At 47.8% G+C, this 27,063-nt stretch overlaps 1 protein-coding gene across 1 annotated transcript; it reads right to left on the reverse strand.

Moving 5' to 3' along the window:
• Positions 1-329: 329 nt before the first annotated feature.
• nhlrc2 (NHL repeat containing 2) lies at positions 330-26,921 on the reverse strand. The gene is made up of 11 exons (XM_036522550.1): positions 26,746-26,921; positions 25,337-25,489; positions 19,341-19,796; positions 18,502-18,623; positions 16,686-16,815; positions 10,413-10,506; positions 8,415-8,646; positions 5,790-5,912; positions 5,481-5,690; positions 4,526-4,748; positions 330-2,563 (listed from the first exon to the last, which is right to left on the reverse strand). The coding sequence occupies exons 1-11, from the start codon at positions 26,909-26,911 to the stop codon at positions 2,307-2,309; spliced, it is 2,166 nt and encodes a 721-aa protein (XP_036378443.1). The 5' UTR covers positions 26,912-26,921; the 3' UTR covers positions 330-2,306.
• Positions 26,922-27,063: the final 142 nt, after the last annotated feature.

Here is a 27,063-nt window from a genome sequence, read left to right on the forward strand (position 1 = left end):
ACATTGAAAACTGCAACGAGAGTGGGCGCAAGAGAAAGAATGAGTATGCGTGTGAGTGAGAATAATTGTGTGAGAGAATGTGAGTTGTGTGTCAGATTATGAGTGTATGTGTGTGTGTGTGTGTGTGTGTGTATCATCTGCATGCTCCCTCATAACTGTATGGCCCGAGCTCAGTGTCTGCCCATACAAAAGGCATGATCACAACACACACCTTACTCTGCTTTTCACACATGCAACACACACGGACACACATGGGACACGGCCGCTGAAATAAAAAGCTTTTATTAATGCGCTGCGTTTTAAAAAACACAGCCTTTGAGAGACGGGGGGGGGATAGAGAGTAGGTACGTTTTAAAAAGTTTTTTTTTCGGTCAGTAGAAAAGGCAAGTGCAAAGTGCAGTTAAAGGCAGCGTAAACTCAGTGAAGTGCCTGTCGCTTCATCAAAAGACCAGAAAGACCAAACACAGCCAAAGCCACCCCTTAAAATAAAGAGACAAACAGCAACAAAAATTTAAATATTCTTACAGGTCCCAGAATAGAAATTGAGGGTTATCCTGGAAAACCTGATAACCCCAGCTTGATGTCAGAGAACACACCAGCCTTCAAAGACCATTTGAAAAGAAGACCCATACAGAAGACCCCCCCCCCGTTGTAAACTGTCCCACTTTCTTATTGCTCTTAACCCTAGTGGTGCCAATCAACAGATGTTTACCAACATGAAGGACAAAAACAGGGTTTAAATACCAGAAAATGTGCATACAATACAAAGCAGAGATATTGGGAAAGCCAGTGAACTGCTGTGTTTTACTTTTTAACTTGCTAAAACAGTAATTTAGATTTCATTAAACAACCCACAGTAGCAAAACTTCAGAGCTAAATGTGAGGATGTCTACAGTACATTATTAGGCAGAGTGAAACATTCTTTTGCTCGGCAGAAAATCCTAAAGGGCAACTTATATGGCTGCCATTTTGCATTGATAAATCTTTAAACAGGATCTTTAATACAGAAATTCAGACAAAGCCAAAGGGCACAACAGCAGTGCTCCCCACAGGAATCAATCCTGCAACCACCTGGTTCCCAGCCCTGTTCCCTGACTGATATACTACAGAGTCGTCTGTGTCTCCGGCACGAATTCCATAATTAAAAGGGCGTGTTAAGTCACACTCCCACTATAAGACGATCTGGTGGGGTCATAAAAGTCAATTAGACAAAAGAAACATGACCACAGAACTGTGGAATGCCTTGTTTCAGCCATCAGATGGATTGCAAGTCCACAGCTAACCGATTCTCTTCATGCACATGCATCTTCTTAGTCCTGTCTGTCCAGGACCACAGTATAAATTATTAGAAAAGACAGTGAAAAGCACACTGAGTCCTCCTTAAACACCATGCAGGTACACAGACCGAGAAGAGGGTATTATGAAGGCCAGGTGCAGGCTTTACAGTGGAGTGCACATCAGTCAGCTTCAGGTCAGTCCCAGGCACCTTGCTCTGTGTTCCGCCACATTCCACAGTGAGGTAATAACTGATCCAGGGACAGTCTATCTGCACCTCAGAGCAACAGGCAAGAGGACAAAACCACATGCAGGAGGAGTCCAAGGGCCAGAGGGTATCTCCCCCCTCCGATTCTAAGGCAACAATCTGCTTCTAAAGCAAAGAATGACCACAGTGTTGGTGATATAACACTGGCTTGCCATGTACAGTATCAAAAGGTTGACAAAAGGCACAAAGGGTTGTTTAAGGAGGAACAGAAAACCCAGGGAAAGTATTTGGCTGGACGCACCAGCCTCATATAGCCCCCAAACCGGGAGTGTGTTTGCCGTGTGCAGTCAAACAATTTCCCTGGGGTTAGTTTAGATGCATTAGATCCTACTTTTTTTTTCGCTTCTTGAAAAATGTGAACGGTATTGCAAGCTGTGATAACTGCGAGGGAAGAGACTGGTGCTCTCTGAGAGAACAGCCCTGTGTGTCTTTTGAGATCAGCAGTAGAAACGCAGCCGGCATCTCTGTGTGTATGAGGCCGTTTGGTGGGAATGAGAGCTCCGCAGCCTGCATGCGCTGGTCTCACACGGGCATGTCAAACCAGACCAAACCCAACAAAACCGAACCAAACCAGACCAGACCAAACCGGACCAAAATGGTCCGTTCTGAGTTTGATACCCTGTGGGACATTGTTCTGCCGTTTCCGGCAGCCAAAGGCAAAGCAAACACTAGTTTTTTGGTTTCCAAACTTGTTGCAGGTGCTATACTTGTGTAACAGGCAGTGTGCCAGAACCCTGGCGAGAGGCGTCCGGTTCCCTTGCGGTTAGAAAGCATGAGACATGGTCACGTTGACCGTGCCGTCGCGTGGGGCGCGGTCGATCTGCAGGGGCTGTCTGAAGGACGCTGCCCTCATCATACACGCCCCCTCATCTGCGCTGCAGAAGTACACCCAGGCGTCCACGGTCAGAGTGGGGTCGGGTGACCGTGCTGTCAGCGGGACCGCCACCATCACGCTCAGAGGCTGGGAAATGTCCCTGATGTCCCCGCTCAGACACTGACCCTCCAGCAGCCACTCGTTACCTGCAGGAGACAGCAAACATATAGGTGACACCGGGACCACAGGAAGCACATCTGAACACACCAGGCGCAGGACACAAGATTTCTGAACTCTAAAACTGTAAGCAAGTACACACACACACACACACACACACACACACACACACACACACACACACACACACACACACACACACACACACACACACACACACACACACACATGGATGGATTAGCAGCAATGTTCATTATTAATCACTGTACTCATTTCTGTCCTCAAACAGCAATGACTCCTGTCATGAGCAGGCAGTAAAATGAGCCGCTGATGATGAAAGCTGTGTGATATGGGCTGTATCAGGGCTCAGCCACGGCCACAGTCAGCCCAGCGCTGGCAAGCCGGTCAGTGTGACAGACACACAGGAATCCACGTCAGACGACAGATGCATTATTTATGGGCTCGGCGGATGCCTTTGCTTTACTTGCTTTTATGTTAAATAGAGGGAAGTTAAGTGTCTTTCTGAAGCTTAGTGTCGATGCCCCACCCAGAATGATACCCTCAATATGAATCCATTTACCACACCACTAAAGCTTTTCAGTCAAAGAGCAATTTAAACACTGAGCTTCTGCAATTTCTATCTCAGCCTCACGTTCTGCCACGGCTTCACACTCCGCCTCGACATTTCATTGACTGCACAGCCTCTGCAGGTTGATTGTGTCACAGTGCTCAGTTCTAATGGAGAACTACGTGTCCCTCTGGGAACACAGCAAGGACAAAGCAAACAGAATCTCTGAAGGTTTTTCCCCTCCATGTAAGCAGGTCTGTCAGTGTGTTACTGCTATTACCCGATCGATATCTGTGATTTCCACACAGCTGCCCTGTGATGTTTCAGCTATGGCAGATCTGTCAAAAAGAGCAGGTTTTCTTCTGGCTATAAACAGGACACTAATTAACAGCTGTCCTTCCCTCCGACACTCTCCGCATTTTAAATCCTCTGTTGTAGGGAGCAAATTAATTATTTCCGCAGAAATGCTTAGCCTGGCATTGCAGCTTCTGAAAAGTGCTAAGCTTGTTTATTAGCCGAGGGACATGAATATTAAAACCTCACACCCCAGAGAGCAGGAGTTGGGGGGGGGGGGGGCATTGAGGCTGGCACCCTGAGGTCAGAGGTCAGGGCAGCCTCTGATAGGCAGCTGCCAGTGCTCTGATTGGCCAAAAACAGGGCACTCTCTGCCCAGTCTTTGCTGTGCCCACTGAACAGTGTCTGCCTGGGACCGCACTGAAACATGCTGCTCTTCAGCTCCAAACACTCAGCTCAGGCAGCATCAGTTACACTGATAGTAACTATGAAAGCAGTAACAGAAACATCCATAACACTAACGCTAACGGTATCTTGGCATTACATATGCTGTGCTGTTTAACCTAGTCTGGCTCACAACAGAGAGAGATGAAAGAGCACTGCAACAGATCTTAACTACACTGAAGGCATTATAACAACCTGACCAAATACAGCCATTTCAGCTACCTGACTCATTGGCGCTACGAGCATAAGAGCTACCTGAATTGTGATAGCTACCTGAGTTTCAGGTCAGATCACTCACCACATTCATTCCATGTACTGTTTCCACAGCATTGGCACATAGCTATAGTGCCACACTTACACTCTCAGAATGTAATCTGTCAGCTGGGCTGTCCTCCCATGCAGGGTCTCACTGTAAACAGTGCTCGTGTATGGGTGTGTGTGTATGTGTGTACGTGTGAGAGAGAGAGAGAGAGAATGTGTGTGTGTGTGCCTGCATGCGTGTGTGTGTGCGCGCGCGCAGACCTGCTTCCTTCTTTGGACTTGGTGCCCGCACATTCCCCCCCTAAAAGGCGCTGGTTGCTGTGTGGTTACTACAGTGCATTCACAGTGGATGAGTGAGTGGGCGGATTTAAAACTCCGCCACTCTGGGGCTCAGGGTTCAGGCGCTCGCGTTGTTCCTGGTTACCTTCAGCGGACAGGGCCCAAAAGCTGGGCGCCTCCTGGGTCAGCTTGGTGCCATCCGGCAGAGTCAAGGCCAGGGACATCTGCACCGTCTGCCCCGCCGACACAGCCAGCACCGACATCTCGATCCTGGCAGCCGATTTGGGCAGTGTGGGGGCCTTTCTGACAGCCATGGCAACAGAGGTGTCACCTACGGCATCCAACACATCCTGGAAAGAGATGGGCAGCTGGAGAGAGAGAGGGAGCGGGAGAGAGAGGGAGAGAGAGAGAGAGAGAGAGAGAGAGAGAGAGAGAGAAAGAGCAAGAGAGAGAGAGAGAGAGAGAGAGAAAGAGCAAGAGAGAGAAGGGGAGATAGACAGAGATAAGAGGAGAGAGGTAGAGAGAGCAGGAAAGGGGGGAGAGGGAAAGGGGGAAGGAAGAGGGGTGGGAAAGAGGGAGAGAGAAGGAAAGATGAAAGGAGAGTGTGTGGGAAAGAAAGAGGGAGGGTGGAGAGGGAGAGAGGAAAAGGAAGAGGGAGATATAGTCTGGTTGAAACTCCCATTGTGAAAGTCCAGAAAGTAATTTGTGCCCCCCTCCCCAATGTTTTCATTTGCTGGCAGGCTCTCAGACTCCCACGACTCAGCTCCTTCTCTCTACAACTGCACAGAATTATCCAGAGGCCATACCAAATGCCACCATCCAAAAGCTGTCAAAAGCTACCCAGTAAAACTGTGCGAGCGTGTGTGTGTGTGTGTGTGTGTGTGTGTGAGAGAATATGTGTATGTGTGTGTTTGTGTGTGCGTGTGTGTATATGTGTGTGTTTGTGTTTGTGTGTGGGAGTGTGTGCGACTGTGTGTGAGAGTGTGTGTGTGTGTGTGTGTGTGTATATGTGTGTGTTTGTGTTTGTGTGTGGGAGTGTGTGCGACTGTGTGTGAGAGTGTGTGTGTGAGAGTGTGTGTGTGTGTGTATGCGTGTCTCACCAGCGATACACTCCGGCTCTCCAGGTCCAAGACCTTGATGTGGTGGTTGTTTGTGTCTGCGATGTACAGCACCTTCCCTGCCTCTCCTACACACAACCCGCCTGGCTCGTTAAAGCTGGCCTCCTCGAACCCGGGCCCCAGGCTGTCGCTGGCCTCCCCCGTGCCCGCCAGAACCCTGCACTGCTTGGATTTCGGGTCCACCACTTTGATCTGGACACAGAACAGTACCATCAGCTTCTCTTCACGGTCCGCACCCAAAAGAACCTCTACAACAGTTTCACCAGCCGCCAAACCAGGCCGCGCAGCTACCTTGTGGTTGTAGGAATCGGCCACATAGAGAAGGCTGCCGCTGGGGCTCCAGGCCACGCCCAGGGGGTGCTGAAGCTTGGCGTTTATCCCCGCCCCGTCCACGTCCCCAAACGCAAACAGGTTCTGTCAAAACAAGCATGGTGAGAAGTGAGGCTGGCACACCAGCACAACGCACTGCCTGCACACACCTCAAACACCTGCTGTGTTAACAGCTGTCATGACCTCACTGTGAGAGCCAGTAAAATGGCTCCCTCCAGCTGCAGTCCTGTATGCTTATATGCTCCTGCCTGCCAGATTCTTACTCGCCTCTTGCTAAAACCTGGCAGCAGCGCGGCCTTGCTGCCACTGAATTTGGTTTGTATCCATTAGGTTGTGTTTTCAAATCTCAGGAGGGGCACTTGTCACTGTAACCCGGCAGGAGGAACTTAACCTGAATTGCTCCAGAAATATCCAGCTGTATAAATGGGATGTGGGATTTGCTGCACTGAGGCAGGAACTCACAGCACAAAAATAGGAACTCACTTTGCAGTAGGGATTAAATGCAATAAAGTCAGAACATATGATAGAAAAAGGAACTTTTATTCAAGCACTAAAGTAGGAACTTAATGCATCAATGCAGGGACCAAACCACATTAAGTAGGAACTTACTGCATTTAAGCAGGGACTAACCACTAAAGCAGAGGCATACTGCTGTTAGGCAAGGACTAACCACTAAAGCAGGGACTTATTGTAGTTAAGCAGGGACTAACCACTAAAGCAGGGACTTATTGTTGTTAAGCAGGGACTAACCACTAAAGCAGGGACTTAAGCACATCCTTCCTACTGTGCTACAGCACTTGGACTTAAAGTGATTCTACTCTGCAGTGAACAAATGGGTTCCAACTTTACCCCAGTCCATTTAGCAGTGAACAACTGAGCAGGGATTGAGCAGTAATCAGCTGCAAGCTGTGAGCATTCATTCAACATTTTCCACACTTACAAATAATGGCTAAAAGATGGAAATAACATTAATTTAAAAACTTAATTCCTCAGAAGACGTACATGGAATTGAAATAGATTGCTCTCATTTGTCACCCAGTGCTTGTTTAATAGGAATAAATCAAAATCTCATTACGCAAAACACACTATAAAAAGTATAATTCATAAGCAGTCAAACACAACAACCTGTGACTATGACGTACTGACGCAGTCGATTATAATGAACACCCTTTTGAATCTGCCACTGCGTTATCATTTTGATCATTTACTGTATATGGCAGTAAGAGGATGATGGGATACGCTCCCCACACACACACACACACACACACACACACACACACACACACACACACACACACACACAAACACGCACACAAACACGCACACACAGCTGTGTCTCTGCTAGCATCGGAGAGCGCTCACCAGAAGCAACTCTGCTGCCCACGCTTCAAGCCTAGCACCAACACCTCGCATGCCCTTATAAAGAAAACTCACATCCCTGCTCTAACAAGACAAATGGCCTCAAAACGGTCAACATAAACTGGAGCTGATTAAGGCTGGGCTTTAGTTCCTTTCCCAAAATGCTGATTGATGAGCTGAAAATGGATCCAGCCATGGCGATCTGATTTTCGTGTCCTGCTATGACCCTAAAAGGAGAGGTAGAGCATGTAAAGGAGGGTTCATTACAGTTCATTACTGTAGATCGATCAGCAGGAATAACGAGCAGGAACATATTGAGTGTATATCAGGGATAAGAACAGATAATGCAGATTACCCCGTGCATTACAAAAGTAGACGGGGTTACAGCTTCCATGAAAGGTCTGTGGTCATTTAAAAACACACAAACAAACAAACACACACACACGCGCCTGTAAACGTTTAGCTCAGAGACCTTTATATTGAGCCATAATGGTAGTGTTATCTTATCTTTGTGATAATTGCAGTATAAATCGGTAAGATTTGCACGCTCAGTTATTTCGCAGTATTAAAGGTAACGCAGTGCAGTAATGCTGTGTAAAGAATGCTTTTGCAGCGCTCCCTGAGGCGAAACGCCAAATGATCCTAATTTAATAACGCTCCCCCTGGGATTTCCACACACACACTGAAGCAGTGCATGCGTGAGATTACTGAGCTCTGCAGTCACTGGGAACCGACACAGAAAGCAGGATGCATAGGTGGGCTCGGGGGAAGCGAGCGCCGAGCACATCACTCAATCACATGGGAATGCTGGGGGTTCAGACGAACACAGGAAGCACCTAACCACTCTGGATAAGCGCATCAGCAACTACGCAGAGTTAAGAGGAAAAATAAAGATATTCCGTGTGTTTGTCCGCAGAGCTCACGTCCCTGAATAAAGCGTCTTCTTCACGTCTCGGTGTACACAGAACCCCATGACCCAGAGAGGGGGATACGTCAGGGAAAAAACAGAACCATGCTTTACGATCCGATCCCCGCTGGGACACTGCTGCTGTACCCTTGGGCAAGGTACTTAACCCACAATTGCCTCAGTAAATATCCAGCTGTATAAATGGATAACATTGTAAAGAACTGTAACCTATGTAAGTCGCTTTGGATAAAAGCGTCTGCTAAATGAATAAATGTAAATGTAATGTTAACCAGTGGGAGGTAACCGGGACAGAGGCTCACCAGGGGGTCTCGCTCCCCGCCCACCAGGTGTTTGACGGCTCCGTCCTTCAGGGACACGGTTCTGACGGTGCTGCTCTCGCTGTCGGCCACGAACAGGCAGCTCCAGGGCTCCTGCGGCGCCGCGGACACGCCGGACGGCTGTGCCAGGCCGGCCTTGTGTGGGTAGGCATTGTTGCGGTTCTCCTCATTCCCGCTGCCCACGAATCGCACGCACATGCCCTTTGTGGATTCGCTGCAAAGTAACAACGACAAAAAAGGCCGTAATAAAGGACACAAAGAGGAGACAGGGAGTAGACGTAACAGACATAAAGGAGACCACAACCACAAGGAGACCACGCACAAGCAAGGAAATATAAAGGAGAAAGTGCTTAGACACACGCTTCAGGTGGAGAGCAACACAGGAAAATGAAGAAGCGAATGAAATGAATGTACACCTCTCCACTGCTGGAGCTAAGCAGTGCGCAGGTGCACAGATAGAGCACTTTCTCGTTCCTTTCCTGGGATCTCAGCGATTTCCCTCTGGCAGCCAAGACATCTCACACTTACAAAATCTACAGTTTGGCCCAGTAACATCGCAGCACTGCCAAGAGGCATTTACACTACATCAAACATGTCCTGAAACATTAATGCAGATATCATTTTCTTACCGGCTCATAAATGAGTGTATATTACTTTTTAATCAGGGAATTTAGAGTTTTTATGTTTACTTCCTTTTCTGATCGCCTGGCTAAATAAGCCTAATATTCAGTAGGATAGCTGGAGCATCAGACAGATGCCACATAGAAACATCTAAGCACTTTTTATAACAGAACCCTTCATATAAAAGTAAGACTTTTTTAAAGGTATACAAATTATATACTTTCCAAAGTCCTGTAACTGATAATATGTTCCAAAACCTCAAAATGTCTGTAGTGAATGAGATGAAGATGCTGCTACATAGCTGGAATATATGATTATCAAATTTTTATTTTCTTGAAAAGTCTTTTCAAGCTAGTGACACAGCAGTACCCAGAAATGGGCCTTTGGTGTACTACTATGACCTAAAACACGCTGCACGATGACCACATTTACACCTGCACAGGGATTCAGGGGAGTTCAGAGGGCATCTTGTAAAATCTTTCCTTTCCCCCTTTCTAGTATTATGGTGAATGTTACTTAATCAGCATCCCAGCACTTAACCAGCACTGTGCTGTGTCCGGTGAAAACACGGCACTGTGTCACTGCTACATTTAAAGCCAACCTAAATCGCAAAACTAGAGTGTTTGCAGTTGTTCTTTACGATTTGGGTATCAGAATGAGGTTCCCACTTGAACATCTACTCACTCTGGCATCTGAGTGCTGTATGGACACTCCATTTCAGGCTTCCTGCTACTAGTCAGTATTTTGATGACCTAAATATGAGCCCTCAATAAACATTAAAGGGGCAGCCCTGGAACAATCAAATATTTTGTATTTTATGAGAATGTTATGATTTCTGAAACTTTGGTTGACACGGACAGCAATCCCTTTAGCATTGCTTCTTTCTGCCTCCAGTTCCCAGCACGTCCAGCCAGGTTATTCAATAAACAGAGACAGAGAGATAGCAAAATGCATTCTGGGGTTTGTAGGAAACTCTGGATGGTGCAGAGCACGGAAGCACAAAAATTTTAAAAAATTAGGCCTCTTCAGTGTGGTGTCCTACTTTAGAAGGGTAGAGGGACTACACACACTTAGAAAACTGCACTAAAATTCTGTTCTGAAGTCAAATCAGCGATTTCATTCGTTACAATGATAAAGCTTTTCAAATTGGACAGTTTACGTACTCTGCATCCCCTCCTGAGTTCCTCTCATTGTGGAACTATTCAAGGTGTTAAGGAGTATCTTTGAAAGTGTGTTTGGTGGAAGGATCTGAATTCTCACTGTGAAAGGTGCTTATACATACATATCTTGGTGATAGAGTATCTTTGATTTTCCCTTGGCGAGAGAGTAGGTGCGTACATTTGGGGGGGTTCCACTCACCTGCCCTTGGGCAGCTTTCCATCCTCCAAAAACAGTGCCCAGATCTGATGTGTGCCAGCCATGGCTATCCACAAAACATTGTCTTCCTCCCCACCTGGAACCACAGAACATGCTTACTGACAGCCTACGTTCCCACACAATATTGTGCTCTTGAATATTGTGCTCTAATATTTTACCACAGTGCACCTGGGGAAACAGGGTCTGTGCTAATATAATCAGCTAATTAATTAACTGGACCCGTTTGGCCAGAGAAAAGTTTTTATGATGAAAAACAGTGTGTGCACACCAGCTGCGGTCTGACAGCCTTGGACTACACCATCCAACAGCTACCGTGAGTACACCCCCGTCCCCTTTCCAAAAACAGGCGTAGCTCAACAGCCAATCATCTGTCTCTATGGAGTTTACATTTACCTCAGACCGGCAGCAGAGAGCATGTCCTTACCTACATCCGCTAATATTGGGCTGGGTTACAGATAAGCCTGCTTTCCAAAAGGCCTCTTACATATTTTATTTTAAAGGACCTCTTCAAACAATACAACAGGAAGAAGGGATTCAGAGCCACCCAACAGAACTCAATTATTCATCTCCTCTTTCATTTATAAACAGCCCCAATGTTTGGGCCGTGAACCACAGACATTCCTGCGGCTCACTGGTCCCTCGTAGTGATGAAAGAATCCCTATTCACCACCCAATCTCTCCAGCTCCACCCGAACCCCTCCCTCCAGCTCCGCCCCAATCCGTCCAGCTCCGCCCCATTCCCCTCCCTACAGCCCCGGCCCATTCCCCTCCACTCCATCCCAATACCTCCATCTGACTCCGCCCCAATCCTTCAAGCTCCGCCCCAATCCCTGCCTACTGCTCCACCCAAATCCACCCTGCCCCAGTCAGCTAAATGAAAAATTTTGAAATTAATCATTTATTTGGCACACCCTGTCTTTGGGAGCCAGCCATACCAAGACACATTAAATATATATCACAAGAAGAACAGAACAGCCCGTAGCTCACTGATTAAAAATCAGGCTGAAAAAAAAGTATTAAAAATATGTGCAGAATTTTAGCTACACATAGTGCCTTGGATGGTACTGTGGTGCACACAGAGCCTAACAGTGATCTCTCACCTCACCTGAAACCAGTGTTCACATGGTGCAAAGCAGCCTTCAGTACGAGACACATTAAGCCCCATTATACTAATGGACTCGGAGAGTCCAACAATGACCTGAAAGAGCTGCATTACATCATCTCACATTTCAGCCGGCGTTGGGAGCGATGGGGCACTGGGTGCAATTCAATGAGGCACGCAGCTGAGAAGGTGAGGGTGCCAATTTCACTGTCACATTCCAGATTAAACTGCGTTATCTGTTGATAGCTATACATGCCCGGGACTGTTGTGACGTCATGCACTTCACCACAGCGTGAACAGCATACCACTGCATAACACCAGGGGCACTGAAATGCACCTAGCAGGACACAGTGCAGTAAAACTGAACACGCAATGTGGCATTATGCAGTGACAGAGTCAGGCGTATGCATATCCATAAGCCTCACGTTCCTGTCTTGTATCAATTCACCGCAAGTGCTGAGCCCAGCAGCCACACATGGGGTGTCAGATTTTGATGACCTCATCAACCCCAATGATTGGACAGGAGTTCAGATCACCCCTTAATCCAGGTGTGAGCGGGCTGCTGATGAAGAGGCGTGGCTTAACCCACCGGGCTGCAGTTCGGCCGCAGAGCATTGGTCCAGCCATGGAGCCGTGCTGCGTTTCCATTGCGATCATACTCAGAGTAAGAGGGTGGTCTACCTGTGAGGCCCACCCACGAACAGGACCATCGAGTGTGCACCGGCGTTGTGCTTTTGATGAAGGTACTCAACCTAAACCACTGCAGTTCAAAGGGTGACATGTAACACATGCACACTGCCCTGAACCAGAGCACCAGCAAAGCACCATGAGACAAGCTGAGGCAGTGATCTCCAAACACAGGCAGCCAAAGAACCTTGCCCCAAAAAGAGCCCCTTCTCCATGGCCATTCCTACTGAGGGCTTTGCCTGTTGGCTCCTTGTCTACAAACTCAAGGTACTGATGTTGCATTGTCCAACAGAAGCTGACACACATGTGAAACAAATGCTCTCAGCTGACGCTGCTGGATTGATTTTCTTCCTCTTTCCTCCGATCGACAAGCAGGAGGAGGCGAGACTGTGTTCCCCAGCCCCTGTGAATCAATGCTGTGGGGAAAATCGTGACACCAATCACACCAGCGGGCCAGCTCAAAGCCAGCGACCGCACTCCCACACACAGCCTGCAGCAATTACACCACAGGACGTCCCACAGAGGCCGCAAGAGGGTTTATATTTGCAGTGAAGTGGCAGGAAAGGCCGTTTCTCTGCGTGTCTGCACCTGACACACACACACACACACACACACACACACACACACACACACACACACACATACATGCATACATACATACACACACACACACAGACACACACACACACACACACACACACACACACACACACACACACACACACACACACACACACACTGCGTCCATCTCTCCCAGCAGATCAGGACCTGACACCAGAGGAAATCTCTAAATGGGCTCTCTGAAGCAAGATTCAGAAAAATGAATCTGGGCTTTGACCATATCCTCTAAAGCCCTTGCTTAAACACACACACACACACACACACACACACACACACACACACACACAGCACAGTACTCAGAGTGCTTCAGATAATTAAGGACAGTGAATAAGCTAGAGTTCCAAAGAGACGAGGCACCCAAAGATTTGAGGAAGCCAGCACTGTAGCGTGGTGACGTCAAGCCTCTCTGAGAGAGAGCCAATCACAGAAGCCCCGGGGTCAGGGGACCGGTCACTGTTCTTTGTAACACACAGACAGCAAGGCTGCTTTTCCAAGGCTTTCCATGGCTGGCGTGGCTGGAAAATACACTCTGGAAGGTGTGTGGTAACAGGGGTGACAGGCTCTGAGAATCACAGACCGGCCGCCAGGCCTAACGGTGGTACTTACGGCTAATAATAGGCCGAAAATGATAATCGCTGCGTCGCACGCATCTCGCGTTCTGGCACGGGCTTTAACCTTGGGGACCACATCAAACCGTGGCCCTGGTCCACGGTCAAAGCCACGGCACTCATTACACTTTGGCACTGTAGTGTGTACCGACAATCCAACAATCTCACCATCAAGGCATCAGTGTGCTGTGAGCTTGCTGGGTACATCCAACCCCACGCTCCCCTTGGGATTAATATTTTGAATATATATTACTTTTCCCTGATAAGTGAAAACTAATTTCAAGCTCCAATTAGCCGCACACACAGCAGGGGGGGGGAGGCCGGGAGAGGGTGTGCTATCGCCCGATTGGCCGGCAGCGTCACTGCTGCACCTGCTGACACACAGCAGTGAAACAGAGCAGGAAGAAGCAGAAAAGAGCTGGATGCTTAAGGACTGCGTGAGGGCAGCGTTGCTGCCGGTCCTGCTGTCTCAGCGGAGCAGGAGGGTCACCCGTCTCACAGAGCTGGAGCCCACAGCCCTGCAGCTGCTCACACACACACACACACACACACACACACACACACACACACACAGCACAAGCCCTACCACATGCACCCCACATGTGCTCTCTGGTCTACCTGGCAATGTGGACTCATAGAGTATGATCTGGCGACCAGCACAGATACCTTACAGTAATGCAGAGATATGCAGTCTGGGATGGAATTCCACACACTGCACTGCCCTTCAGCGCAGTACCTGCCCTGGAGTCTTAATCAAAATAATTATCACAATACTATTACACGTAATGGCACAGGAGTTCAGTACAGTAACACAGGGATGTAACAGGGCAGGAGGTCAGTACAGTAACACAGAGGTGTAATGGCACAGGTAGGGAAGCATGAATTTACACACACACTGGGCACTGAGAGGATCTGTGGATTGTGCACAGTGAAAGGAGTGCGTTAAAATCTTCACTGTGTGACAGGACAGACTCCACTGCTGCTCTGTGTGTGTGTGTGTGTGTGTGTGTGTGTGTGTGTGTGTGTCCGCACTCTGCGGTCTCTGTAGAGGAGCAGCCAGCTCCCTGTCCCGGCCCACAGATGACCTGGCCTCACAGGTTTATTTTAAGATGTGGTTATCAGGTGCTGACAGAGAATCGGAGAGGCTCTGTCCCACTGTGTTCCAGATTACGCCCAGGAAACAAACACCCCCAGCACATGCACCGTTTCCCCACACCACTACAAGGGGACAGGAGAGCTGCCTCCCCAGCTGCACCATCAGAGGAGCACAGAGCAAGCACAGCTGTATCTGAAGCTAAACTCCTTTCCAGCACAGCCACATCACTCTGAGGAATGGCCTGTTTCTTTTTCCTTATGCAGAACAACAGCTGTTGCATGCTGCACAGAACCTGTCCAAAACCGCAGCCAAACCATGCGCACTAAAAGGGCTTCACAAAACACTGAAGTCTGCTCAGACTGTTTGAGCCAATTGCTTTTCAGTTAATCTGTCTGACCCAATCAGAGAGCTTGGGCAGACGGCAACCGGCCGAAGACGGCAACCGGCCATCTCACTGCCGTCTTCTGAAGGAGACATTTACCCCAGAGACACGAAAACAGAGAGAAAAAAGAGGCCATATCCCACTCCCTGGTGAGTTCTGACAGAAAGGAGCCAATTTCATATGAACCAGTTTCACACGACCCGGCTTTCATAAGAGAGGATCAGGACAGAAACGTGAGAAATTAGCAAAGATAAAACGCTTCAAACAGCAGGCTCTGAAAACCCTGGGATGTGAATCACTGTACTGATAAAAAAGGGAGATAGCTGGAGCCGACAGCGGACCACAGGCGGATGAGGCACACCAGGGAACGGCCTCCAGCACAATAATAAAATCAGGCATTATATTACAGATTTCATTTTATGACCCAGGCAATGAAAAAAATGAGTTCAACTGTACAGAAACAGCCAAATATTAAATGACCCCAATTTGAAAGGAAGCAGAAGGAAGACCTTGGTTTAGCTGAGGATGCATGGAAATCTCTACTGTAAAAACAAAGTCAGCTGAGGGTCTGCACTGCGGTCACCCCCGGTCCTGCAGATCTACTGTACCAGACTCACTCATAAAGCCTTTAATGGAGCTACCGTCGAGAACCTTCCATCTCCAGACGGCTGGTGGCTGTAAATTTTTTAGTTAAAGTCATGCAATGCTGGAAATGTCTTTTTTGTTCATCAAGAATTTGGTGGGGGGCTTTGCCTACTAACGCTAACACTAAGGGGAGAAGAGAAACAAAATAAAACCACACAAAAAAATCACTTAACGCAACGCAACTATTTTACAGCATTGGTCCGGTATGGAATTTAACTGCAGCCACTAAACTTTATTCTGCTTTGACAAACAGATGACGAATTTTGCCCCTCTAGTTTAATTCAATATCTGCTCTTTCAATCTGTCTCATATAGCCTTACTTAAATGATTGTTGAATTCATTGTTCACGCCCGTTAACAATTAATTAAAAAGTCATTAATCTTAATAGCACTGAACATCCATTTGTAGTACCAACGTGCCGGAAAGGTAAATTAATCCAAAAAGCAAAATGCATTTACAGCTTTTACTTTTTCCAAGGAATTTTATGTAGACCTCAGAAAATGTCTCCCAGTACAAAATAAACAAGGATGTCAAATCCAAAGCAGCTGAAACACTAATTCAATTAACAGCTCAATCAAACCTATTTAGCCAAGCCCAGTTGGAAGGAAACCCCGGGCTGGGAACCAGCACGAAGCTGGAGTGTTTAACACGGGCAGGACATCCTGATAACACTTTCAAACTGAGACATTACAGACACTCACATTCAGTCCTTAAAAGCAGGAGCAGAAAAGAGTCTCCCACCCAAGGTATAAAGGGCAGATGGCTGTTGTTCAGAGACCCAGCTGTCTGACAGATTCCCTCTGGTCTGATCACCAGGTGTTCCGCTTCATGGAGCTGGATGTCTATCCCATTCCCCGTAATGTGAACTCCTTCGCCTAAAGCTTTTGTAGGAGACTGCTGCCCCCACAGCACTCTCTAGCAGCACTTATTTTACTCTGCCTTTACTTTATGGCCAAGACTGGCTATTACAACAGGAAATAAAACAAATACAATAAAGGGGGGGGGGTCCTATTAGAGCAGGTTTTGGGGTGGGGGGGGGGGGTACCTACCTGCAGTGGTCACTTTCATTGTGGTTCTGACACAGAGAAGCACCTAGAGCTCACAGAAGACTTACCTGCAGTACCCAGCGCCAGGTCCCAGGGGGAGCTGATGGGCTGCTGGGGTCCCAACCCCCCGCCCTCCCGATCCGTACCCTGCACCCCCACCCCTGCCAGGGTGCTGACCCTCCCCTCCAGCAGGTCAATCTGAGGAGAGAGGGAGGGGGGAGAGGGGGGTGTGAGAGAGAGAAAAAGAGTATGAGAGAAAGGGGCATTATTATGGTCACAGTGGTAGAGATGTAGGTGGTTGTAACAGCAGTGGCTATGATGACTGATTTCTTTTTCTGTCTTTTGATTTATTGCTGTTTATGTTTTGGCGTAATGTACCTGCATATATATGTTAGAACAATAAAGCATGGAACTGAACTAACAGAGATGGGGAGGGGGAGAAAGAAAAAATTGAGAGAAGGACAGAAGGAAAGAGAGAGAGACAAAGAGAGAGAGAGAGAGAGAGAGAGAGAGAGAAAGAGAGAGAGGGGGAGGGAGGGAGGGATAATGCAATATAAAAAAAAAAAAAAACAATCTCCAAATTCATCCACCCCCCTACAAGATGAGACTAAAAATATCTGATTGCATTATTCAGCCCTGCGTTCTTGATGGAAATGAAATACAGCTCCTCCATTATTCAACTGAAATAAATGGCAGGATAAAATGCAAACTGCAAAGATTCACCTTGGGCCGTGCAACACTGTGCACGAGCACCAGGGTCCCACGTGCAGGCTTGAATCGGCCAGGATCAGCCCTCCTGCGCCCAGCAGAAACTACAGCACTCAGCGGTGGGCTCATCCAGACCAGGCTGGCCCACACTGCTACCAGCACCAGGAAGCACTGAGCTAACCACCTCTACCCAGGGAAACATTCACCCAGGACACCCGGCACTGAAACTCCAATGTGCCCGCTGTGCAACTGTACCTACAATATCTAAAGATGAGGCATTGACACAGATCACCGACTTACATTGTGTAATTCGGCAGATGCTCTTATCCAGACTGAATTACACGTCAAAGATAAAAAAGCGAATGTAATGAAGTAACACATAACACAAACAATAACAGTACACACTGAACACCATTGGGCACATCTGAACTGCCCGTTACCCTGTGCCAGAGAGAATGCTGAGGAAGCACCACAAGGGGGCGTAACACAGAAATGTGAGCCAACACAGGAGGGCTGGAGCTTGAGAACTTCATTAACCTGCACATTACCAATCTGCTGAGTTACAAATCTACTGAAGAGACTGTTTCAACAACTCACCAAACAGAAGGAGCTGTGCGATCACAGTCACCTGGCACAGGTAGAGCCAGGAGCCCACGTTCTCCTGCCTGCCCCACATACCTCCAGCTCAGGGAGGAAGGCTTCTGTAAAGCCTCTGCATCGATCAACTTCAGAAGAATAAAAGCTCTTCTGGGAGACGAGGCCTTCTGCCCCTGCCTCCACTCATTCTGGGACTCTGAGCTTTACACCATTTTTCAAATGCCGTTACTGAGAATGGAGCGTTTCATCATTTCAGTGTTTTAATGCTTTATTTCGTTAGCTGTCATCTACACACAAGTGCCTCAGCAACACGAGTCATTCTAACATGCAAATAAAAGCCATTTCAAAAAGCGGGAGAGGGAGAGAGAAAGTGGGGGAAGGAGGGAGAGGAAGGGGGGAGAGGGAGGGAGAGAGAGAGATGCAGGGAAAGAGAGGGCAGACAAAATACGCATGTGTGTGAAGAATGATGTGTGCTCATGAAAACGTTGTCTGCATCTACATCAGCCACACAGCACTGACCTACACGGCACACACTGGGGGGAATAAAAGCAGAAGACGGCATGGCTGTGGCCCGTGTACCTTTCTGATCAGATGGTTCTCTGTGTCGGCCACATACACCACGTCTCCCTTTATCACCACGCCCTGCGGTGAACTGAACAAGGCTTCAGAGAAGGCGCCATCTCTCCTCCCGCTACCCGGCCCTGTTCAGGGACAACAGAGGACACACCCCCACTTCCCGTTACACAGCCAACGCAAGTCTCTGACTTTCTGCCACGCCCGGAAGATGTTCTGTGCATTCCAAAGCACACACACACACATATACTCATATTACCCAGCATGCACTGAGTCATCGCCTCCGAGGGCCTCGGCAGGGTCACATGTTTGGGTCTGCTCTCTATCTGTCTCTGGTCTCTTTGCTCCTGCCAGCTCGATGGGGGCCACATCTTTCCGACTCAGTGCCCAAAGGACCTGTGTGTGTGTGTGTGTGTGTGTGTGTGTGTGTATGTGTGTCTGTGTACAAGAGTATGTGTGTGCGTGTTTATGCATGTGTATATGTGGTGAGTGTATATTTGTCTGTGTGTGTTTGTGTGTGCAAGCCAGCTCCTACTCCTACCTCTGCTCTGGATTACTTAATTAGCGCAATCATTCGTTTTGATAAAACATCACATTACAGCGAGGCGCTGTGATCTAATATTGTACTGCTGTGCATTTCGGGGAATGCATTAGTGTGTAAATGTATACAACTAATTAAAGAATTGAACCAATTAACCCAGGTAATTAGCAGGACCAAAAACTAATGCACACACACACACCCATATCCCCCTGCCACACACACAGCTTACTTCCAGTAAATTAAGTTAGCCACCCCAGTATAAATTGTGACTGGACAGGCATGAGCATGTGACCGGGCTGCTTACCTCCGATGCAGTGGAGGACGTGCCCGCTGGTAGACAGCACCAGCACCCTGTGATGGCCGGTATCCGCGACGGCCAGCCTCCCTCCTGCGGGGTCCGCGGCCACCTTCCCTGGGAAGGAGAGGGTGGAGGGGGGCAGGGAGTCCCGGTAGAGCCTGATCCCGATGTCGGCATCCCTGAGCTCGCCCGTCTGGCCGTAGTGCTTCAGCGCCGCGGCCGTGAACAGGAAGAGCCTGTCCCTGTGCCCCTCCCCCACCAGCGAGAAGAGCAGGTTGCCGCGGGGACCCAGGATGACGAGCGTGGGCCAGCAGGCCACCTCCAGCTCCTGCCAGAGCCGGCCGGCACCGTCGTTCACCACCGGGTGCGTGATGCCGTAGCGAAGCACCGCGTTCTGCACGTTCCTCAGCACCTTCTCGTTGGGGAACTTAGCCGAGTGCACGCCCACGACCACCAGCCCATCTGAGGGACACACGCAGGCGAGAAACATCACAGACATGCAGGGGACACACGAGACACATAGGAGCCGTAAGAGACACACCACACACAAAAGAGCTGCAAGAAACACACAAGACACATATGATATGAAAACCACAGGCACAGAATGCACCTACAGGAGACAGACAAGGAACCATGGAAGATCAGCCAGAGCTCCACCCCAGCTGTTATGAGAACCTTGATCTCGGGTGGAGGTTCTCAGCAGCAACAATCTAATGACTTTCTGTATATCCATCTCTGTATCATCTATATGTCTCTCACATCTATACATCTCCACCATCTGTATCTATCTACATACATTCATCCAGCTGCATTCCGGAAGAACACGGCCAACAGGAGTAACTTTTGTAAGCTCGGCAGTATGCACAATGCAACAACCTGCTTCAGAAAACACATCTCACAGCTGTCAAAAAAACTAAATTAGAATGAATCGGCACAAACAGAACAATGATTAATAAGGGTTTCTTGCACAGTGCCTAAGAGCTTGGCTCAGTTCTGAACTGGTTAATGCCGTGTTTATTTTCCATAGTTAAAGTGTTGGTCTCAGCCCAGGCCTCTCGATGCAGACGAGAGGAGGGAGCAGAGGGTAGGTGTTTGAGATACTCTCAGATAGCCCCTTTTAGCTGGAAGCCCTGGCACAGCGGCCAAGCCAAACACGCTGGGCAGGAATGCAGAGTGACTTCACCAGGATCAGAGGAGCCGAGAGCAGGGCTGGAACGTTCCCATTCAGCTTCAAAACGCAACAACAACAAGCTGGACAGACACATTAGGGGCCACACAAGGAATTACTAACCGCGGCAGCAGAGTTCTGACTGGGGTTTATAATGAATGCGTGCCCTCCACAGAAAACAAGAGGTGTTGAAAACACGGGTTTCAATTGTTACAGTCGGAGGGTTTGAGGCCCAGAGTGTGGAGACGCAGGTTTGAGTCATGTCGACAGCCTGTTTTGAAGCAGGCTGTTAGATCAGACAGCTTAGGGATCAACATCCTGCAGCTGGTGCCTATTCTACCAGGAAATGACTCATCAGGCTGGGCTGAATAATGTGCTCGTGTGCGAGTACTCTAACGTGTGCAGTTACTCTAATATGTGCAGGTACTCCAATGTGTGCGAGTACTCCAATGTGAGTGAGTACTCCAATCTCCCTTTTCACGTTTGCATATGCCAGTCTTGTTTATCATTTTGCATAATTTCTAAAAGTTCATTAATTTCTATTAATGAGGTATGACTACAAACAATTTCAGTAACAAATTGGTGAAAGGGTGAACAGAAAGGGTGTCTTCAGCAAATTTGCCATGATGACCCCACCCAGGATACACACAGAGCACTCATTTCTATCGAGTGTCACATGCCTGTCTCACGAGAGCTGTGAGAAATGAGCTTTCAGCCAGTCAGGCAGCAGACTGTGGTGCTCTACAGCAAAAAAAAAAAAAAAAGACATGTTTGTGATGTGGCCATGTGCTTTATGTCACATATGTAACGCTTTACTGTGTTTCTCTTCTTCCTGTCTGCGCTGCACACTGAAAGAAGGAGCTTCACGACTTTCACATGAAGAACAAAGTTCAAATCGACTCAACTCATTCTGAATAGGGCCTTCCAATCACACCGTCTGAGGGCAGCAGCCTGGGTAACAACCTCAGCCAATGGGAGGTAGAAACCCGTTTCAATTTCCGTGAGTTTTGTCTAGTTAAAAACGCAGCAGAAATAGGTTATTTCATCCTGACAAGGGCTGGTCTTTCTTTTCAGTGCTGAGGAGAAGCCTGTTATCCCTGCCATTTCGCACAGCAATTAGGCTGAGAAAATGTGAAAAGCTCTTTTCATACAGCCACAAGAGCCCTGTGTCTGAGGTGGCACTGAGCTGCTTAACACCTTCACACAAAACGCTGCTGATCATTTGGGGTTGGAGGCCTTCAATGCAGAAAATGAGATTTTCCACAAAAAAGCCTTCAGTGTTAGAAGTCTTTATTAAAGTTTAATTCAGTCCTTTCCAGAAAAAAATTATAATTCTAGACCTTTTTTAACAGAAAATGAAGAAATGATTAAAGTTTCATTTGAAGGAAAATTACATTCGACAAGTTTATACAGAAAATGATGAGTTTCTGAACAAAATGAAAAAAGATTTTAAAAACCACTGGAGTCAGAGATTTTATCCAAACTCTAACAATCGGCCATCGTGGCATTCGTGATTCACAGAGCTCATGCTGATGACATGTCAATCAACTCAGACATGATACCTTTAGGAATCAAGGCCATATAAGAGACTCTGCCTCTTAACGACAGATATCTTGCATTCGAACTAATCTGCAGTCTTTAGGAAAACTAAATAGGCTCAGTAGCTGATGACGTCATATTCAATGTTTGTTAAGGCAAAGGGGAACTAGTTACCTTAACCATATCCAATCAAACATCTGACTCAATATGGCTCCAATCAGCATCTAAGACATTCTGAATCCAAACCAGCTCTGGGTAAAGGCTACTACCAGGCAAGGCTTTGACATTAGATACAATGAGATTTAGAGACTGTGCATCAGATGTCCATACAGTTACAAATATCCCCTTTTTGAGGAGCCAGTGGTAAGGCTTCGAAGGGGTGACTGTTTACATAAAACGCAGCAAATCACAGTTGATGCCGGGCACGTTTGTGTACCCCGCATCCTGCTTCCCGCTTCCTTTCCATTCATCTCATTTAAATGAAATGTCACTCGTGAGGCGAGCCGTTCCTGCTGAGGTTCGGCGGCAGCTGTCCTCGGGGTGCAAAAGCAGGACTGACAAATGTCAGCGAGGGATGGAAGTTTACACGAAGGACTCAATCTCTGCTTCAACATTAAGATTAATGCCCACGGCCGGCGGGCAAATAGCCAGCCACGCTCAGGGAAGGAGAAGCTTTTCTGCTGATGGCTTTTTTTTTGGCTTGCAAATTAAACTCTTTTACTTGATGTGTAGAGTCAGAAACGGAAATAAACCCGACAGCAGGAGCACGTTCTATTAGCAGACCAAATCTGTGACGTTGTGTTTACAGCCACTGGGATCTTTTAATTCAGACAGCACCTTGACAGTATCCTGTATTAAATTAGGAAGGCTAACAGAAAACCATTAACCCCAGCCTTTGAGCCAACCACGCTGAAAGACATCCATCCTCAAAAATGAGGCTGGCTCATTACACTCCTTTCCGAGTGTAGAGCTGGAACCAGACTGGCTAATTAGACCCCTTTCCCACTGTAGAGCTGGAACTAAGCTCGCCCATTACACCCCTTTTCCTACTTTAGAGCTCAAACCAGGCTGACTCATTATATCCCTTTCCCATCTGCACGCCTGCTCCACTGAGGTACACTGCGTGACTTGTGGTGGTGTCAGCTACATTTGAGAGTATCAGAGGATTCATCCCATTCATCCCACTTCAGCACTCCTGTGAGGCTGTTGCAGTGAGACAAGCCTACTGGGTAACTGGCACTCCCAAAAACAGGGCTGCATGAAGGAGAAATAGCAAGCAAAAATAATAAAAGGAAACACAGCCAGGCACCTACACACCCCTTGCTTTGCCAATCATGTGTGAGGAGTGGCCTCGGCTCCAGTTCCTCTGCGACTATAACACTGTTAAAACGTCTAAATTGACTCACGTGGAAACCACTGTGTGCTAAACACCGCTTCAGGAAGTGGTGGCGCTCTGCCCTGGCACCGATCCAGCGGGTCTCACATTCTTCACCAGGCCCACAAATGTGGGACCTGCTCAGCCCCCCTCCGACCCCGACTGGACCTGCTTGGACCCGCTCGGATGCACTGATGACGTGCAGACAGAGATGGGGAAAGTCAACACCGCCCAGCCGCTGGAATGTACCAAACACAGTGCCAAGCACGCGGCAGGGGAGAATGCGCACACCGTCACCCGGCTCGGCCGGGCCGGGCCCGCGGCTCCACCATCCCCGATGAGCCCATTAAGGGCTGAAGAGACTGACTGACATCTGGAACACGATAAGGGGGGTTATAATAAGCATCACAGCAGGCGTGTGGCACGTCATGCTAATGCGCCCGCCCCGACCCTCTGTGTATTTTAGGCTCCTGCCACTTCTGCCCCGATGCAGATACATACCGCGCATTCCCCAAGACACACTTTCCACTTTACCACCTCGCTGTCTGCCCATCAGCCCCGCCTGCCCCCAGGAACTCAATGCACGTACATCTCAGCTACCTTAATAAACAACGGCCAAGAGAAATTTCAGCTGAATTCAACACATCAAAGCAGCAAAATTCCTAGTCTGTTGAGATACCATCACAATTTCCTGCCATGGGTTCCTGCCGTAGGTCCTTACCAAGGGTAAGCAGCTAAACTGCAGCATCATAACTGCTTCCTCGCTGCTAATGTGACTGGGAGGGCATGTCCTGTCACAGCGTAAGCATGTACTACATTCTTATTCTACTGGTGCAAAACAACACACCTGTTATATTTAGTAACGAAAGGGAAATTTTACAGGGGTATGAAGAAATGACGCATTTCCTGGAGCACACGTACCTGCCTCCACAGAACACTCAGTGCTGCTTCTATAAATGGGACACGGTTTCAGAGGCTGCAAGGTGCTCGCATACGTCTTGCTGACAGCCAAAGGGAATGTTTCCCTTACCTCACAGCACAGGGGTCAGCTGCAGAGATAAGACTGCCCTGACACACTCCAGCACAAAGAGCATGAGGTGCACGCCACACTCCACACCTGCAGGGGGAGCTCAACCTCAAACTTTCACTCATCAGTCAAGTCATATTAACAGAGCGTCTGGGTCTTCTGTCTTTGTGGCCCCTCGGCCCCGTATATGATTACAGTTCCCGGGTGCCTGCGACCTGGACAAAGGACACTCAGCAGGCCAGGACCAAGTTAGCACAACCGCTTCAGGTGGGTCTGGCACAGTGCGCTGAAAAATTAGCACAGTCCTGTCATGAGTGCCTGGTACAGTGCACTGAAGCTAACAGGGGGAGCTGCTCCAGGGCTTCCCCTGCTGCTGAACAGCAGTGGCGTCACTAGGACCAAGAGGAGCTGCTTTTACAAACCATCTGGATCAAAAGGATATAAATAACTAAATGAAACTTTTTTGGCTTTTGGATCCTATTAGGAATTATTTGGTATTCTGTGCTATCCTGGTGAATTGGTGATTATTCTCATAGTCATTAGGCTCTGAACAGAAACCAATCATTAATCAGACTGTCCCAAATGTAACAGATTATTTTTGTTCTGGGGTCAAAAAAGTTTCATTAACTTTAATTAGTTGCATCACTATGGGCTTTGAAAATTATTTTAGCAAAATAAACCTGATAAAGTTCAGAGCTCACTCGTTGGTAAAGTTTATCACCACAGTGGCCTGAGAGAATGGAACAGCATCACCTCTGATGGGGAGTGGTACTGCATCCATGTGTATGCGTGTGTGCATATATGCCTTTGACAGAGTGCTCCTGCTCCTGCTCCTGCTCCAGTATGTATGTATGTGTGTGTGTGTGTGTGTGTGTGTATGCAGATGTGCATACCTTTGACAGTGTGCTGCTGCTCCAGCAGGTGCAGGTCGGGCAGCAGGTGCATGCAGTTGATGCAACAGTAAGTGAAGAAGTCCAGCACCACCACCTTCCCAGAGAGCTCTCGGGCCAGGGAGAGGGGTTGCTGTGTGTTCAGCCATTCCAGACCTGAGGCACAGAGAGTATCTCAGCCTAGACTTCAGAGCAGCCTCACCACACAAACACACACACACACACACACACGCACACACACACACACAAACACACACACACACACACTCACCACAAAGTACAGACCAGTCTCACTCACTCACACAGAATACAGACAAGTGTCAGTGCACTGAAGTCCACAGCAACATCCACTGCATGTTACAAGAACACTAATATATAAAATATACACCACACGTCACAGGATCACTACTTATACACATGGTCCATGGCATGTCACAGCAACACTGTCGATATAGACACAATACACAGTGACATTACCTGTATAATACCCTATGAACAACTATATTATAGGAACGACCACACATCCTCAACATTGTGTGTAGAAACTGACTGGAAATGGGAATCTGTCTGTGTTAAAGATTAAGATGTTAATATGCTATTCATTTATTATCCTGAACATTGTGAAATCTATTTTCAATTTACACTTTCCATGAAGGGAAGTAAAAGAGTCTTTAGTTTGCCGGACATAGGTTTTACTTCCACGAGTTTTGCGTGTCTGGGACATAGGGATAACCCGACCTTTCTTTGCTCACAACAGAAGAATATTCGTTTCCCTCACGCTGACTTGTGAGGCCACACCTGGCGTGCCCTATGGCCACACCTTGACTACCCATGCAATACAACTAGTTGTACTTGCTAATGCTGCATTATTTTCATTCAGATTCACATATCTACCTAACTACCTCTATCTAAACGCTGCTGGTGTCTAGCCAGGTAGTGCTTTCCTTACTGTAATGTCAAACGCTGTCACGGTGTTCGTCAGCTGTTACAGTTACTGCCATGATCACGTCAAAAAGCTGTAAGAATGCTGTATGCAAAGTGACAACTAACTGTAACTAGGTCAAGAAGTAAAAACAATATTCAACTAACTGTACTCTACTCAACGATACACTACTCATAATTTAGCTGAACATGTCCCCGCCTATTAACAGGTCTGTCCATCAGAACTCCTCCTTAAAACGCAACAAAAACTGCTCAATAACGATTATAATCTTCCGTGTGCATGTTTCAACTAACAATGGTGCTGAAACGTGTACACGTGTACATGATGATGAAGATGATTAATGATGGTAAACTAATGCCCCTATCTGTCATGGGGTTTGTGGTCAGGTAGCTGGATAGTTAGCGACTGCGCTAGCTGGAGACTAAAGTTACACTTCATTCATCTGTGTCCAGAAGACAAAATTACATACCTTCTTCGAAATCGGGGACCTTCAAGTCATCCTTCCTGTCGTCTATTTTCTTCAGGTATTGGAAGACAAGATTTTCTTTTTCTTCCTGGGACCTGGCGTCTTCCAGGGCGTAGTCCAGCTGGCTCTGCACTGGAAACAGAGCCGTAAGGCCGCTCCGCGTCGCCATGTTTCCAACAACAACGCAATTGCTGGGTAAAATGACGGAGAGATTTAAGGAAACCACATTCAACAATAACCGTACGACTAATTGCAAGTGTTTCAGTAATTGATTTAATTTGATTCAACAGTCGCTGAAAACATATGTTGAATATTCATTAT

This window comes from Megalops cyprinoides, chromosome 1 (genome assembly GCF_013368585.1).
Source record: "Megalops cyprinoides isolate fMegCyp1 chromosome 1, fMegCyp1.pri, whole genome shotgun sequence".
Classification (NCBI taxonomy): domain Eukaryota; kingdom Metazoa; phylum Chordata; class Actinopteri; order Elopiformes; family Megalopidae; genus Megalops; species Megalops cyprinoides.

What these genes read in the sequence shown, in the direction of transcription:
- nhlrc2 (XM_036522550.1), bottom strand. Translation starts at nt 26,911, where the DNA reads ATGGCGACGCGGAGCGGCCTTACGGCTCTGTTTCCAGTGCAGAGCCAG. An exon ending in CGTCCTCCACTGCATCGGAG is followed by an intron (nt 18,624 to 19,340) that starts GTAAGCAGCCCG and finishes GTCCCTGAACAG; the next exon opens with GGCCGGGTAGCGGGAGGAGA. An exon ending in AGAGCCGGAGTGTATCGCTG is followed by an intron (nt 4,749 to 5,480) that starts GTGAGACACGCA and finishes CTCTCTCTCCAG; the next exon opens with CTGCCCATCTCTTTCCAGGA.